We start from the raw sequence: 18,643 nt of genomic DNA, 5'->3' as shown, positions 1-18,643 counted from the left end.
GACTACACATCAATTACATTTATTCCACCTGTTGGGTTAAATAAATAATAGTAGGCCTACTAGCTGCCATTTCTCACCCTTATGTCGTTCCAAACCTGTATGACATTGTTTGTGGAAAAGAAAAGATATTTTGGAAAAATGTCTCGGTATTTATTTTGTCCACGCAAAGGAAGTCACTGGTCACCAAAATGGTTGCCAATATTATTCAAAATATATTTAACTTAAACTTCAGCATAGTATTTCTTATATGTTCAAACGTTAGCTGTCTGTAAGCTCACCAAGGCTGCATTTATTTGATTAAAAATACAGAAATATTGTGAAATATTATTACATTTTAAAATAACGTTTTAATTGTAATATATTTTAAAATGTAATTCATGTGATGACAAAGCTGAATTTTCAGCATCATCTTGTTTATTTATTTATTTATTTTGTGGAAGCCGTGATATATATTTTTTTTAATTCTTTGATTAATTGAAAGTTCAAAAGAACAGCATTTGATTTGAAATAGAATTCTTTTTTAACATCATAAACATTATAACATTATATTTGATCAATTTTATGTGTCCTTGCTGAATACAATTTACTTTATACTGTATATGTACAGGTAATCACAATCTCACATCAGGTGTACCAATCCAAGTATAGAGACCACATCTGAAGTGTGAAAGAGCTTCACATCTCTATCATGTCTCGGTTCAGTCCAACATAATCCCTGTCATACTTCACTTCTGAAGATAAGGTTCTTGCATCCATCGTTTAGTCTTTGTCAAATTATCATGTAAAAAACATTCTGTCAAAGCGGTTGACATTGTAGACAAGTGCAGTACCAAATTACCAATTCTTGTCTATGAAAACCAACAAGCAGCCAACTCGTAACATTAAAGGTATTAACTTGATATAGAAAAACCTAGGCCTATGTATTTTTACTTGTTTGTTTACACACAAAAACAGCTTTATTTAGCATTTAATTGTGTCTGTTGAAATGGATAATACTCTAGGAAGGAACTATTTTTATACTATTTTGTTGACATTTGTTGACATTTTCTGACATATAAAATTTATTGCCAGAGATCCAGACAAGCTCTGCGGGCAGAATGTACAGAAAGCTAAAACACTGACAGGGAACATAAGCAATATGTCAGGACCCAAGCACATAAAATGCATATATACAACATACTTAAACATACTTAAACATACACATACTTAAACATGTATGTGTCTACAGACAAACACATAAACATCACTGATTACTGACAGAAAGATAACCTGCATTTTTTGTTATTGCCCATATTGTTTAGTCACAGTCTTTTCATAAAACTTCAGCTCATACGAACATTCTCCAATATTGCTCAAAACTATCCTCTTTCTCCTGGAGTTGCCAGTTTAGGATGGATATAACAGGTTACCTGTGTGGTGGTGCTGTAGCCCAGTAGTCTTTCAGCACTGTGCTCTTGGGTTTAAACTTTAAATTTACTCAGGCCATACCATATGTATGAGTTTGCTTCTTCATCAGAACAGATTTGGAGAAATTTAGCATTTTTTCACTTGCTCACCATGGATCCTCTGCAGTGAATGAGTGCCATCAGAATGAGAGACCAACAGCAGATAAAGACATCACAATAATCCTTAACCCAACTCCAGTCTATCAATTAATGTGTTGTGAAGTGAAAAGCAGTGTGTTTGTAAGAAACAAATCCTTCAGAAACAATCATTTCAAAACAAACTCGTCTACATCTTGGATGGCCTGAGGGTGAGTACATTTTCAGAAAAACACTAAATTAATTTTGGATTGAGCTATTGCTTTAAGCTCAGGATACTCTTGGGAAACTTTTTCTTTTTTAAAAATAAGTGAACTGTAAGACCCTGAAAAAATCCTGCAGCACAATGTTGGCCCAGATCATATTCTGAAACCAAAGAAAAGACAACATATTGTTACAAATGTCAAGTGCCTATTCTGTCTTTCAACACCAAGCAATATTGGTTGCAATATATTGACATTCCCTGAGGAGAATTTAAGTGGTCATTTGTGACTTTATACATAGGCGAAATTGCGAATATACACAGAATGATTACAAAAAACGTAGGTTTGTTTCACACCCACAGATAAACAGGGGAATGTGTATTTGTAATAGGATACATTTATTGTCCCCCCCATTTAGAATGTAATGCCATTGTAGGTACCAAAATATTACCTGCATGAGTGAAGTACAGTATGGCTAAACCCAAGAACCTGTAAGTGAGATTATACTGCCACCTGCTGCCCAAGACAGAATGTGCTTCTGCGGAAATAGAATTAAAACCAGAATCAGAATGTATTTTGTTAAACACATAAAGCAGCTCTAAAGAGTGTTTAAAAAGGGATGAACCCTCTATGGTACGGAGTTGCCATATGGCAACAATTAATTTCTACTTATTTCCTTGTTATTCTGAAAAAATACAATATATAGCAATATGATAATTAAAAGGGCCGGCCTTAAGGTGATGTGCTATTTTTTAAGTCAAATGACATTTGAATGTCCTCCAAAACACTTTTTCCCACTGTCACCCTCACATGGAGGACACCTGTTGAAGTGCTCCAGAAATTACTCTGTTAGCCTCATTTCTGAACATCTCTTCTCAAGGGGGATTTTTTTTGCATCATCTTTGGTTAGTAAATTACAAATTTGTATTCACAAATTAGCATTGTCTAACATAGTTTTACAGTAAATTGAGAAAATTTCAATGTTGCCACATGGCAACACTGTAGCACTATGGAAAAATAGGTATGTTGCCATATGGCAACACTGTACCACAGAGGAATTGAAGTCATGTATTTCCTCATAGGGATTTTTTATAGATAGTAACATCAATAATATGATTGCAGTTATTTATTTATATGAAGTGTTTATGGTAGTATAGTTGTATTTATATATGAATAAGAACATTATTTATTCTTTTCAGAAAATAAATACAGCAATATTTCACGGAAAGGGTAATAGGAAGAGTGCAGAGTTGGCTCTTCCATGTGATGACAATGAGGATGAGTTAGCCTTCAGTGACCGTAACAATGAGTGTGTGTGCATGTGTATATGTGCCTGTATGTGTGTATGGCAGATTTTGATGGAAATTGAGACTGGATGCATACATTTTTAAAAGAAATGTGCATTTTGATTGAAAAGAAAATCATAATTTACATTCCAATTTACATTTTGTTTTTCCAATTTTCCATTTGTATGATTGAAGCTATTTCATGTAATAAAAACTTATTTGAAAAAAATATTTAATGGTTAGAACATAATGCATACCATAGAGGGTTAAAGATAAATATAAAAATAAATAAATAAATATTGTCTACATTAAGTGTTTCATGTCAGTGAAAAAAATCTTAATAATCATTTTTGACATATTTGACTGATTACTAAAAAAACAGAGAGCTCAGAGAAGCACATAGAGCAAGTATTTATGTATGCACCTGAAACAGCACAAATAACCCCCCAGTAAGTGTCATGTTTGGCACACATGGAGAAGCAATCGCCTGGGCATTTGATCTTATTTTGTGCAGAACGGAAGTGAGTCTCTCATGCCTGCATGTGTTAGCAGACTGTCGTCAGCGCGGTCTCCATGGCAATACATCACACACCGCGAGACGCATTCGCAGGAAGCTGATGTGATGAGTTTGTTATTTCCCTAAAAATGAGGCGTCTTGCATGTGTTTGTGTACGTGTCTGGGTCAGGCTCTGAGTCACCGTGTCACTGTATGTGTCTGATGACTGATTAATCAGATGGAAGGATAAATATAGCCTACATCCGATGATGCATTTTGAAATATAATGAGAGAAAGCAGAGAAAAACAATTAAGGGAATTTTCAGATTGAGTGTGCTTATGTCAGGCTGTCCTTATTTATGTAGTATTTTTTCAATGTGTATTTACGTATTTGCATAATGTTTACGTATTGACTTTTTTCTTTTAAAGAAATTAATACTTTTATTCAGCAAGGATGTGTTAAATGGATAAAAAGTGATAGTAAAGACTTGTATTGTTATAAAATATTTATATTTTGAATAAATGTTGTTTTTAACTATTTATTCATCAAAGAATCAAAGAAAAAAGTATCAAAAAAATATTAAGCAGCACAACAGTTTCCAGCACTGATAATAAAACAGCATATTAGAATGATTGACGAAGAGTCAGACTGGAGTAATGGCTGATGAAAATTCCGTGCTGCGTCACAGACATAAATTATATTTTAAAGTATATTAAAATAGGAAACCAATGTTAGAAATTGTAATAATATTTCACAATATTACTGTTTTTTTTCTGTATTAATGATCAAATAAATACAGCCTTGATGAGCATAAAAGACTCAATTAAAAACATTAAAAATCTTATTGATCCCAAACTTGTTAACGGCAGTGTATATATAGTTATTATTATTATTTATTTTTATTTTTTTTAAATGTAGGTTAGAAAGAACAGTCTTATCATAACCTTTGTAATGAAACAAGGGCTCCTCCATGGGCAAGAAATAACAAACCATGATTAACAAAGAAGGTAAACATTTGATCAGTTTAAGAAAAACCAATGATGTTTTTTTATATATATATTTAATTTGATTGGTGGTAACAGTTTGAAAGAAAAAAGACAGCACTTTGTCAGGCTTCATGCAGTTATTATTGATTTCATCACAAATATTCAAAACATATAGCACAACACAGCTCAACTTGCTAACATTTTTGTACAAAGAGTAAAAAGAGAACTATGCTTAAGACCAAAAAAGAAAGAAACTTTGTTTGCTGTACAGACAAATCATTTTTATCAGCATCTAAAAGATAAGTATTTCATTTTAGGAATATTTGTCCAAGCATGAATTCATTAGAAAAGTTCACTAAACTGTCATTCATTAAATTAAAAAAAGAAACATGTTTTGCTGTACCCACAAACGGCTACAGAAAGCTACCTAAATGGTAGGCATATAGCAAAACAAGATTATTAAAAAGAAAATAAAGAAATAACACAGCAACTTGAGTAATCCATGGGTTCTAAGATCAGTGTCCAGATCACAGCCCACTAAAAATCAATAAAGAAAAATATTTGAATACCTCATCAGAACCACAGAAACCTTTGAATACTTGAATATTTTCACAACACATCCTGGCTGATCTGCTACAATGACAGTCACTCGTGTTTTTTGCTGCGCTCCCTCCCGAATTTCAACAGATTCTTGTAACTATGCTCAGCTTTGGATCTCAAGGCCACTAGGTGGAGTCAGTGGCTTTAATCGGGGCTCATAGAGAGCTGAGAGAATTTAAGGGTTCTCCACTGCATCTCTCCAGCCCTTGTAAAAGATCAACATGTTTTATGTCCATGAGTGTATCCCAGAGGGAGCAGGTGAGTCCATGGCTGGGCAGCGCTGGTTACAGGATGGCACAGAAGAACTTCTTCTCCCTGAAGGGGTTCTCGGACGCAGGCACGGGGGAGAGCAGGGGATCCTCTTTAGCGTGGGCTTCGCAGTACGATGTCAGATCTGCTGCTGCTTTGGAGACCTGATGTTGATTCATGAAATCGCAAACAGTCACCAAACAATGCTCACTCATTTTCACTCCTAACCAAGTTAATATGTTTCAACTGGATGAAATGATGTGTTGATATTCTTCTTACCTTTATCCTGTCAATATTGGCCTCCATCTTGAGCTGCTCCACCAGTTTGCGAGCCTGAGCAATGTTAGCAGTGTTGTTGGTGGCCATGAGGCTGCCGGTTCAGGCCTGCTGCACTGTAACACACATGGAAGAACAAATTCAGCAAATTTGACATGACATATATGGATAAAAGATTAAGAAATTAATTATTATAAACGATTAAGAAATTAAAAAATTTATACTGAGGAACTATGTGTTTAGTTATGTGGAAGTGTGCATTAACTTTCAACAATTTGATTTGAGAAAAACAGTTGTAACACTCTCTAATGCAAGGGACCCCCAGTGAGCCTCAAGAGGCCTACATAGACAACATTTTTTAGGTGTCATTTCTGTAAATTGGTTCTAGGGGGGTCTGTATGTTAAAAAAAAAAAAAAAATCAGGTTAAAATGGGCAATTTTTCATTCTGGTTTCAAAATCATAAGATCATTCACAAATTACACTTACACTACTATTCGAAAGATTGGGGTGAGAAAGAATTTTATTTTATTTTTTTTTATTTTTTTTACTTTAAACTGATCAAAAGTGACAGTAAAAGCATTTATAATGTTGCAAAAGATTTCAATTTTTAAATAACTGTGACTTAAATTTTTTAGAAGATTAGAATAATTTCTTAAATAAGTACATTTTAAAATATACTTATAGAAAGGTTATTTTAAATTGAAATCATATTTCACAATATTACAGTTACTTTATTACTAAAATTACTGTTACTGTATTTTTTATTTAATAAATTGATTAAAAAAAAACTGACCTCAATCTTTGGAACGCTAGTGCATTTTTAATATTCATACATATACAGTGATTAACAAATTTATTAGACCACCACCCAATGAAAAGGTTTGTGCCACAGCTGCCCTAAACTAACAGTATTGGTGATTACCAAAATAACTTTTTATGTTTCTGCAATGGTTAAGCACCGTATATGTGCATTTCAGGAATCTGTCAAAAATGTGTTTAAAGCTAAAAATGTTATTGTCATTTATTAAGCAAATAACAAACTGAAACAACTACACATAACCAAAAAAAAAAATTTTGTATGGCCTCCTTTGGCCTTGATAACAGCTTGCATTCTTGCTGGCATTGGTTTTATTTACTTTTCCACGGTATCTGTTGCTATTGACTGTAAAAAAAAATAATAATAAAGTGCTTAAATAAAGTGCTAAACTTTACTATTTTTTTCTGCTTTTCTTGTAAAACAGTAAATTCAGAAAATCATGGATAACAACAATAATTATATTTTAGCATTAGAAACACTACTGTGATTTTGGTAATCACCAATACTGTTATGGTTTAGGGCAGCTGTGGCACAAACCTTACATTGGGTGGTAGTGGTCTAATAAATTTGTCAAGCACTGTAAATAATGTTTTTTTCACAGCATATTTTAATATATTCTTAGACAATGATTCCCTCAGAAGGGGATCATTGTATTTGCTGGTCAATACCATCAAAAATAAATAAATAAATAAAAATAATAATTCTGAAATCCTTGCTCTAGAGTATTATGGCAGTACAGTGACAGATCAATGTTTAGGCTGGTTAGTCATGGTTTGCTACTGGTCTGAATCTGGTTGACAAAGGAAGGGTGGGGACACCGTCATACTATCATCCCATGCTGGAGAACAGCATCAAGAGCACTGATACCGTACCTCACTTCCTACCACATTGTCTGCTTTGACCTATTTAGACTAAAAACTCCATAATATTTAAAGTCTCTCACAGAAGGCACAACACGGTTAATAGCAAAAAAAAAAAAAAACATACAAATCTTTTGTTTGTTTGTTTTTTGCTTCCCTTACAGTTGTTCAGTCAGTTGTAATTACAGTTAATTTAATTTAAATGTAATTTATGAATATGAAGGAGTAGGAGGTAGAAAATATAATTAGCTTAGTATAAAACTATCAATGGATAGTCCCCACCACGTCATAAAAAAGCAAATGCGTGTGTGTGCTTCTTTCATATTCGTGTGGCTCTGCCATATGTGATAGCACACTGTGACACACCTGTCATGACTGTGAGCTCAAAGGTCTGTGGTGTATCAGAGTTTTTAATCTCAGCCGGCTCTCCTGCAGCGAAGTTAAATACAAAGGCCTGCTGCTGAGAGCAAACAGCAGGGGTCGCTAGACTATCAGCTGTCATACTGACCTCATTCTAGGTCAACCACTCTAGGTTAGGTAATGAGCCCAGCCCGGCTCAGTGAAAGACAGCAGAAACTTCCTATCTTTAAACAACGTCCAGCATTATTTACTCCACATATTTACGCCTCTTAAACAAGACACACCTTCCCTTGAGTGTTTATAATGTGAATCGAATTCAATATTCAAGGTTTAGTCATCAATTAAATTGAAAATGAGAGGAAACTCCAACTTGGCCTGAAAGAAACAGCTTCATCATAGCCTATTAACTTTCCACATGTAAACCAATAAAGCTTGCAAATGTAGTCAGTATCTTGACATCCAAATGTTTATGGATAATGTCCTCACTTTGATCACATTATCTACAATTCTATTTCCCCATATGATTACATTATGATTCAGCAGTTAATGCGTCATGGTGTATGCCACTGAAAATAACATCATTAGATAAACAAGGGAATAAATACAATTATGTTTAGTTAAAGACGACGCATTTTGTATGAGAAACCTGACTCCAGTAAAAACATCTTTCTGAAAAGAGCAGCATCTTCATCCTCAGCTCCTGGTAATCCGTCGCAAAGACTGTTTCATTAAGCCTAGTGACCATCCCAGGCATCTTAGCAATGGACCTCAGTTGCTAGGCAACTGAGATACAGAGCGATCTGACAGCAATGAAATGTTCCACTCCTAAAATCAAGGATGGAGCTCACCAAAGGCAACTTTAGATGTGGGACCCCATACATCTGAAGAGTTCAGAGAGGGGACAGCTTCAGCACACTGCCTACCTCTGTAAATCGGGCCTAAAGAGACATTTACAGCCAGACAAGGAACATCGACATAAATCCAGGGTGGAGTCTATGTTTAAAAGCCATTTTAGATTGCAGTCTCTATTCGTCTTCCGGGAGCTCAGAACTTTACCTTATAGGGGGTCAGAGAGAGGGGGGATTAAGACAGAGGAGACTGAAGGAGAATGTCAGCGATAGGAAAGAGAATAGTGCCAGTAACTTTAAGAGTGTGGAGCCTGCTGATATGCGGTCCGTGTGGAACGTAATGTGCTAGAGACATCCATCGCCAGTTAAACCTTTACTGCAACCAGTCTTGGGGAGTAACTAGTTACATGTAATGGAATTACATAATTTAATTACAAAATAAATGTAACTGTAATCTATCTTCATAAAATTACGGTTGAACCACTGATGACACATGGACTATATTGTCGATGTTCTTGGTACCTTTCTGTGCCTTGATCGTGGTAGGACCCTTGCTGTCCATGGAGGGTCAGAAAGCTCTCGAATTTCATCAAAAATATCTTAATTTGCGTTCCGAAGATGAACAAAGGTCTTACGAGTTTGGCACGACATGAGAGTGAGTAATTAATGACAGAATTTTCATTTTTTTGTGAACTATCCCTTTAAGTCAAGTCTATATCATTCTGTTAACAGTCATAGTTTAAATAACTAAACAAATATATCTGCATTGCATTTCATAAATAAAATACATTTATCTATTCTCCATAAAAATCTGTAAAATAATTAATCAAAATAAAAACATTTTCAATTATACAACTAATATAACTCTAATAGCATCCTGCAACAAAGTTAACTTCAAATTATTTGGAGATTTCTTTTAAAATTCCTGAATATTACTGAATGTCTGAAGTCAGAAATCATGGAAATAATTGCAAGTATTTTATTCTACTAACAACTATAGTTTTTAACAGGAAATAAATATATATGCATATCATTTTGTGGGGGGGAAAAAATCCATAAAATGTTCTATTCTCTATAAAACTCCATAAATTGAATTAGACTAAAGATGTCTCTTTTCAGGATTATATATCTAATATGACTCTACTGAGGAGGAAAAAACAAGATTTGTTGTCAATTTAACTACTAAATGTTTTCTAGATTATATTTTAATAATTTGCTTCAGAACAACGAGTTAATTTAGTATAATACAAGTACAATATAAAGGACATTTATATAATTCTAGGTCAACTTTTCTTTATAAAACCATGTTTAAATGTTATTCACACATTATAAATGGCTGCCTTTATATTTTAGGAAGAGAGTCATGTGGGGATCATCATATTTGGTGGTCCATGACATTGAAAATTAAGTGAGCCAACCACAGCTGCAATAGCCAGTCTTCACTGTTTGTAACTTCAAGCACTCTCTTTCAATATCTCTGTTGATTTGTCCATCAGAAGACTGATCTGTTAATCTGTTAGGGGTCTATAAAGCAGCATGTATATATTTGAAGAAGAACAGGGGGAGCTCATTTAGTCTGTATCCCCAGAGAGAGGGCCATATGTGTGCCATTTACCCAACTCTGCCACATTTCTACAGGGGCAGGAAGGCCAGCAGGGAAATGGAAGTGCCACTGCAGGGGCCGTTTAAGAGGCTGTTATAATGCAACACAACAATAATAATCAAGGTGTAATAGCGAGTCTCCCTGGGCAGAAAAGCTTCCTCTTAATGGAACATTCTAAAGAAGAACTGCAACATGTGAAAATGGACGCACTCTGCCTTACCGCAAAATAACACAGCGCTATGAAGTTTGAATAATGGCATGATCATTGATAAACCCACCAATGGTTCACACACTCCCACCCACAAACTTATCAGCGCAGCTGTCTGATTGCAAGTAGTGCTCTGTTACACTTGTAGACTAGTAATATTTTTTAGCACTGCATACAGTGGGTGTTAGGAGTGCATTTGTTTCTCCTTTTCTCTTTTTACATATTTTCTCACCTTATTTTTGACTCTTTTTGCCTTCTGCCTGTTTTGTTGGCCTTCAAAAGTGAGTTGGCCTCCTCTGGTGTGTCTTCAGCCTCTGTTGAGAAAGGAAGCCATGCAGTTAGAGTCCATGTGTTCTATATCCCGGGTGCAGCTCAAGGCCTTTTGTGTGCATGTGTGTGTGTGTGTGTGTGTGTGTGTGTGTGCGTGTGTGTGCGTGCGTGTGTGTGTGTGTGTGCATGTGTGTGCTGGTCGAGGGGTTTAGAATGTCACACCTTTCCCAGACTGTTTGCACTGAGAAACATTCCAGACCTGACTGAAGTTTATCTTATGCGCCTATACAAAAGCCCAGGCTGCACTATCAGAACAAAAACAACTGAACAACACATTCAGTTGATTGCTATGATTTTTATTGTAAAGATACAGCCGTGTTAAAAAGAACTTTTCAGAATACAAATTGGTCTTCCTGTATTTCCACCCCACCTTCCCTGTTTCTCTTCCTCTGTCTGTCTCTGTCAATATGATAAATGGGCCAATTACTTTGCTAGAGCAGCTCTGCAGCAGCAGGGAATTCCACTATTGTGAATCACTTCCACACAGAACGTTCCAGCAACATTTAATCTCTCCACGTCTCTTCTGTCTCAGTGGACAGCACCACCAAAATATTTAAACAACATCAGGGTCCACCGCAAGTTGGTAGGAACTGAGTCACCCTATTACTGTAATACTTTGTTTTTTAACTGAACGAACTCTCGCACATAGTTTCACTGAAGGTGAAATGACTATGATAACGCAGGAATGAGGAACAAGAGGAGTAGCCTCACAATTTAATATAAAACACCAGTCACATATCCACCTACTCACAGGACAAAACCACCAGCTCACTGCTTGTGTAAAGGCGTACTTAATTTTTACTAAATGGTTTGGCTGTCTAATGTCTCTTGACAACAAAGAAAAATAATAATCTTAATAAATAACCATATGAAAACAATTTATGAATGATTTTGGTCTCTAATGTGTAATGGTGGTGAATATCACATAAATGACAGGGTGCTAATACTTAAACTTATTCAACTCATGCATAAGTTTTATCCATAACCCTGCTGAAAAAAACATATTTGAGCCATGATGTAATGGAAATAAATTATTATTCAGTACTGTGATGTGTATCCGAATGAAACAGATTATCAAAAGCAAAAAAATGTAGGCCGGGGACTTGGTTCAAATTCATTGGTTATTGATTGGATGGAGGGAGATCTGAATGCCAGCTTGCAGTCAATTGTAAGAAAGGGCAGAGTTTAAGTGGACTAAATAATTGGAGAAGTCTGGCATATGTTACCAGAGAAATCAGAAAAAAAAAATTACGAGGTCACAATGAGATCAATGAATCACATTTAGAAAATAGGTATGATGAATTTCCATTTTATGCCATCTTAAACTGGTTTGCTTGTCTTAGTTGGCCTGTTGGCCAGGTAGAGAGACCATCTTAAACCAATAAAACCACCTTAACTACATAAGACCCAAAAACAATCTCAGGCTTTTGTAAGAAGATTTCAAATGTTTTCAACTGTTGCTTGGCCAACCCCACCACCAGCATTACATTCAATGTTAGGCTAATTGTGTTCACAGCCAATTTTACTTCTGTAATGTGGCACATTTCCTTAGCAACAGGATATTCAACAAGAAGGAATGTAGAGCAGATTTTTTTCATTGTGAATTGGTGAATTGACTGAATTGTAAAACGTGAACTTACATTTAGATACTTCAATAAATGCACGTTTTTACAAATGCTTAGATATTTATCTATTGTTTAACAGTATCCAATAGCCTGCATTGCCTAAATAACAAGTGATTCTGATGAAAGATTATAAAAACTAACATTCTTCAGGAAAATGCATAAAGCACAATAAAGCCCAAGAATGTGCATTAAGAGGTCAATTTTTATGTCATGTTGACATTGCACCAAATTTAGATAAATCACACATGTGCTTCTCTGCAGAAACATGTATGTGTGTGTACGATGTGTGTCCAGTGGCACAAAGTGAAATGTCCGGTGAGTGGCGCTAAAAGGTTAATGCTTTAGCTGGTTTCGACAAAATCTTTATGTTCTTTTATTGGGACTTGTACTTAAGTACTCCGCATCATAAGGGCAAAGCTATACCAGGTGAGCTACTGATCGCATTTACTACGTCAGGTAAGCCATACTTATGGAGCTGGTTATGTGATGCAAAATATATTAGTTTACAGATCTTACACTAACAAAGTGTTTTGAGATGACATTCTAGTAAAATAAATAAGCCTTTATTAATTGATAATCTGCACCTGCAAACAAACTTTATCTGAAAAGGAATAAAGGTTCATGGTGTTTTATTGCCACAAGTGTTCATTTCAGCTGGAAACTGCAATGAAATGCCTTTTGGAGTTTTACAACAATGAAGATAGAGTCCCATTTTTCCAGTGAGCCTATGTTGCAACATTCTCGCCAGGCCTCAGCAGACACTAGTCAATTTAATAATTCATCCACTGAGCCCCAGATGGTACAGAGAGTGTTTGTCTGTGTGTGAGTGAAGAGAGAGACAGATTTATAATGCTTTTCTTCTCAAGACTCAAACCATGCCTATCACTCTGTTTCTAACGTCTGCCACACACTAGAGATTCAATCAGCACATCCTGCAGACAGCCTCAAAAACCTCCCACGCAAATTTAACACAAGCTACCACCCTTCACGTTTAAATATGAAATGTCTGTGACTCTGAAATATCAGTAAAAAAAAAAAAAAAGTACTGCTCCATGGTTGGTTTCCTGTGGTGTCATGGGTGCCTTATCAGACTGTAAAAAACAGGCTGTTCTCATGTAAGACTCAGTCTTATAAACATAAGACTAGCCTCCCCTCACGTGTAATGAGTTAGAAAAGCTACAGGCAATTCTCCATGAATTTAGCAATAGGCTATCCTTCATACAATATTCAAAAAGGTCATAAAACATTATAAGTCTAAATTAAAATTGATTTAGATAAAGGATGAGATCATTCATGATTATCAAGATGTGTGGTTTTTAATGAAACAGGAGCTTGTGTGTGTGTATAGTGGGTTCAGATGACTTCCTGCAGAATCTGCCACTTAGCCAAGAGCAACACCCAAGATTCCCAGAGAGTTAACAATATTCCAAACATCCGGGGCTGTATTCTCTACTTTCAACAAAGTCATGTGTATATACTAAAATGTACTCACACACAGAGTTCTTGGTGTCCCTTTATCAATAAATCCATACCGCATTAATCACTAATTCAGAATTTTCAGTTTCACTGAAAACTTCAACTTCATATTACAAACCTTTATAGTTTTTATATAAAGTAAACGTGTTAGATTTTTATTATAAAGTATATATTTGTATTGTTTTAATACATATATATATATATATCAAATTAAATTATTTGCATGATTTTTTTCCTGTAAGGAGGTTCACATAGTGAGATTTTGTCAGGTTTTTGTCCCCAATGTAGAACACACAGGCACACACTCATATAAAAACACGACAGCAAACAACTTTCTGTTGTAGTCTGAAATAAGGTGGAGAAAAGATGCCTGGTGTGAGTATTAGTCAGAGAGGTTGAGTCTACAAACAGAGCATGAAGTCATTTTCTCCTTCATGAGAATCTCTCTCTCTGTCCACACATTCACTCACTGTCTCTCTTAGAATGGAGTAAAATGATGAAAGAGTTTGGCTATGCTTCTCAGGAAAGAGTGGAAAAATAATAAATGGAAGAAATTTAGTTTGGCTTTTAACAAAGACCTTTGTCTCTCACAGCTGTTCATACTTACACACACACCCGCACCAATACACACGCCAGACAGCACCAGATCCACCCACTCTGAACAGTGAACTGTAAGATGTGTGCTGGGGTTGCTCGTATATTATTCACATCTATTCAAGGGCCTCTCCACCCCCTATTCTTTCTCTTTGAACAAAAACACTTATCCATAGTAATGTTCTTATTCTTCACAAAATTACACATACTTCAGAAGAACATATCATAAACACAGGGCTCAGCAATAAAGATGACTCAGGGTCAGTGTTTGGAAAATATCACTAAACTACATTTTTTGGTCATATACATGTTTTTATGTCTTCTATATATGTAATATAGAATAAATATAATCATATGTACAGAGACAATACTTTTTACATTTTCTAAGTTCACTCTATCCCTAACAACCCAAGGAAACACTGAAAAAATTATATATAATTAGATCTTAGAAGATATTTATACAGATATATGGAATGTGTAGTATATAAAAAAAAAAAAAAACTTTAGATTAGGGAACACTATTCACTATTAATTAGTTGCTTATTAGTATGCATATTACTAGCATATTGGCTGTTTATTAGTACTTATGAAGCACATAGGCTATTAATGCCTTATACAGCATGGCCATATTCTAGATCCCTTAACCCTACCTAATACCTAAACATATCTACTATAACAGCTATTTACTATCAATATTCAGTAATTAGGAGTTTATTGGCCCCCATTTTATATTAGTGGCCTTCACTACTACTTACATTTAAATTAATCATTTGGTACAATGCACTTACTGTGTATACATGTTTTACAATGTACTTATATTTTAAAAATTACATCTGTATTGTAATTAATTTCTGTAATTACATTTATAATTACACTGTTGACCCATCTTAACCCACCCTTAAACCTACTTATACCACCAAACCTGTCCTTAACCATACCCGTATCCCACCTCAATAGCAGCAAAACTATATTTTGCAATGCAATATGAACAGAATAAGTACATTGTACTTATTTCTTTATATAAGTACATAGTAGTTAAGGCCACCTAATATAAAGTGGAACCAGTTTATTGAGGGAAAACACTTTATATTTGTGTTCCCATACACACACACACACACACATACATACTAATAAATACATGGATAAATCAATTATTGTTTTAATTAAAAGTTTGGTTTTGTGTGATGTGAATTTTGATTATTTGAATGCGACTAATATAGCTTGATATAGTATGTACAATATGACATTTACTAGTCTTAAAATGATCATATTTTGCACCATTAACAATTTACAACATATATACACACACACACACACATATGTGTATGTGTGTGGGTTCTGGTATATGGTTTATGAGGAAATGTGTATAATGACACGGGTACTAAAATGTAAGCATGGTTTATGAGGACACTTCCTGTGTCCCCTTAAAACGAATGGCCTAAAAAACATACTAGTGGTTTTTGAAATTCAAACATTGCCAATAGTTTTCTGTAGGAGATAGGTTTTAGGTGTAGGGTTAGGATAAGGATAGGGGGATAGAATATACAGTATAAAAACCTTTACGCCTATGGAGAGTCCCCATGAACCACAAATGGGAGAGAGTGAGAGAGAGAGAGAGTGAGTGTGTCTGTGTGTGTGTGTACGTGCAATATTTAGCTAATGTTTTGTGGTGTGGCAAGTAAAAAGTTTGGGCAGGGTAAGTACTAATCTAATGGCCTGACTATCAACTTATTAACTACTGATATCTTCATGATAAAGGTTCAACATTACATGAGATGTGTTTGTGATATCCAGACTGTCTTAATTAAAAAAAGGAAGAAAAAATAACTAAATTAAAATAAAGAAAGACCCACCAAACCAGGAAGCATCAAGTATGACACATAAATTCAATATATATCTCCTCTATCCTGTGCCATCTAACAAGGTACTACTAATGTGACTACATGCTCTAATAAGAATCATCCCATGCAGTGAACACTGTTTAATGTATGTGAACTATATGTGGAGTGCTAACCAGAGCTCAGCCTGCCGTACTGTTGAGCGGAACCTTCCGCAAGATCTAGCACTGTTCTAGAGTCATCATCACAATACTCTGGGGACTCCTAGGGGATTCCTCTCAAATATTCAACCCCCTCTCTCTTTCTCTGCCTTTTCTCCACCACTCTCTTCTCTCTCCAGAATCTTCTCCCTCCCCTCCCCCATGCTCTCCTCCACTTTCATCCCCCCATCTCCGGCAGCATTTACCCCAAACAGATGCTCGGTGCTCCTCATATGCACACCTGACCAAAAAAGGCATTTCTGCACTACATTACACCATGTAAATTACGAATCCCTGGTACGTGCGAACAAACACATCCTCTGGTGAAACACAAGCAAACATATTCATCCCTAGAGCAATTTAACACTGATTTAGACTGACACACATGCAACGGCTGTGGATAAGCCTTGCGTCCATGCAAGACTACTCAGATAGAACAAACACACCCATCCACACAGTAGAAAAAAAACAGACAATAAACTAGTGCAGGTGTACACTGAAAACACAAGAAAACACAAATATATGATAAAACATTTAATTTCCCCCCCCCAAATAGTAACATATTATTTTATTTAGACAGCTTGCCCCACTGACACATCTTCATGCCTGTCTATCTGTACACACAAACCTCTGGTCTTTCTGATGGAAATGAGCTCATGAAAAGATTTTCCACTCACCTTTTCAATGTGTTTATAATCTTCAGTGACACAAGAGCTTTATGTAACAGTAGCACACATACACTCCTTGTTCTGACACTCTGGCACACACACACACTCGCCGCCTGCTACACCACCCCAGCTGACAGTCTTCCTCTCGCTCCGCCCATCAACTAGTGGAATCGCTCAGGAAGCCAGCTGAAAGCCACTTCCTCTTGCTCCCAAACACTCACAAAGACATTGTTTAAAAAGAAAAACGAGATTATTTACCTGCTGCCTCCCCAGTCAAACCATTTCAATGGCTTTTAGTCAGTGCTGATGTGCAGAAGTGTGTTGTTTCTGCTCTCTGCTCTTTGGCTCCTGTGCATGAATGTGCAGTTCACCACAGAGGTTCTTGCACCGAGCTGACAAGGAACACAGATAAATATCCACAACTGCCCCTCCCCCAAAGCATGATGTGTATGTGTGTCTAAAAGAAAGAGAGAGAGAAACCCTCCCTCTTAGAATCATTGTGCACTCTCACACACACACACACACAGCCCAAGCTCCTGTAATCAAAAGCTTAATCTTCAGTCTCACAATATTAGAGCGACAGAAGATTAAAAAAGGAATTGCAACTGGCAACCCTTCAGTAAACACACACGTACACACGGTTGCAGTGGAGGTTGAGGTGATAAAGTGTTAGAGGATTACAGATGTGTGTGTAGCTGTTGTTAGTCTACATTTGGAAAGTAAAACAGTTACTCTGTCTGGTGTGTCTCTTGAGATCACTTAGGTTTGGCACTTTGGGATCCCAATAGGCTAATTGCAAGCTGAGCATTGCAGGTCACCATCATATGTTGTGTTTTGGATGCTGGTCTTCAGCGTTGGGATGCTGCTGTGCTGGTCACCAGGGTTCCTAACTAGCTTGATCTGCTTGGCTTCCTTGTTCAGCCAAAGTCAATGCTGGTTAATCAGACTATTCACCGGTGAACATGCAGCTAGAATAGCATCAAAGCAGTATTTTCTAGGTTAAACCAGCATAGAAATGCATAATGGTCTGAGCTGTTCTGGAGCCTGCATTTGCCTCTGAGTAAAAATAAAATAAAATAAAATTCATATCTCACAACTCTATATCTCATTTATTGCATTGGAACTTTATTTTTCATAATTGTGGGTTTGAATTTGATGGTATCTCACTTTTTTCTCTCATTTTCTTTTATCTCACTCATTTATTTCTTAGTTTAAACCTTTTTTTTCTTCTTTGGAGCCATTATGTTTTTTTTTATGTTTTTGAAAGAAGTCTCTTACCAAGGTGGCAATATTATGAAATATTACAGTTTAAAATAATTGTATTCTATTTGAATACATTTTAAAATGTAATTTATTCCTTTGATGGCAAAGCTGAATTTTCAGCAGCCATTACTCCAGTCTTCAGTGTCACATGATCCTTAAGAAATCATTCTGATATGCTGATTTAAGAAACATTTCTTATTATTATCAATGTTGAAAACAGTTGTGCTGCTTAATCTTTTGTGGGGATGTGCAGTATATTCTGATTCATGCTTTAAGAAAGACTAATTTTCAGTAGATGGATGGGTATAATAATT

The 18,643-nt window shown here is 35.7% G+C and overlaps 1 protein-coding gene across 2 annotated transcripts; it reads right to left on the bottom strand.

Moving 5' to 3' along the window:
- Positions 1-4,699: 4,699 nt before the first annotated feature.
- LOC107747599 (guanine nucleotide-binding protein G(I)/G(S)/G(O) subunit gamma-2-like) lies at positions 4,700-17,470 on the bottom strand. 2 transcript variants are annotated; one of them, XM_016562198.1, is made up of 4 exons: positions 17,325-17,470; positions 10,568-10,649; positions 5,642-5,754; positions 4,700-5,526 (listed from the first exon to the last, which is right to left on the bottom strand). In XM_016562198.1, exons 3-4 carry the CDS (start codon positions 5,726-5,728, stop codon positions 5,398-5,400), a joined length of 216 nt encoding a protein of 71 aa, XP_016417684.1. In that variant the 5' UTR covers positions 5,729-5,754; positions 10,568-10,649; positions 17,325-17,470; the 3' UTR covers positions 4,700-5,397. The 2 variants fall into 2 exon arrangements, with proteins under 2 accessions (XP_016417684.1, XP_016417683.1); XM_016562197.1 differs by lacking the exon at positions 17,325-17,470 and adding an exon at positions 17,076-17,187.
- Between the last annotated feature and the right edge of the window lie 1,173 nt (positions 17,471-18,643).

Source organism: Sinocyclocheilus rhinocerous, unplaced genomic scaffold, assembly GCF_001515625.1.
Source record: "Sinocyclocheilus rhinocerous isolate Xijiao unplaced genomic scaffold, SAMN03320098_v1.1 scaffold469, whole genome shotgun sequence".
In the NCBI taxonomy this organism is placed as follows: Eukaryota; Metazoa; Chordata; class Actinopteri; order Cypriniformes; family Cyprinidae; genus Sinocyclocheilus; species Sinocyclocheilus rhinocerous.
The sequence above is the reverse complement of the archived record's forward strand: the minus strand, read 5'-3'. Positions and strand labels throughout refer to the sequence as shown.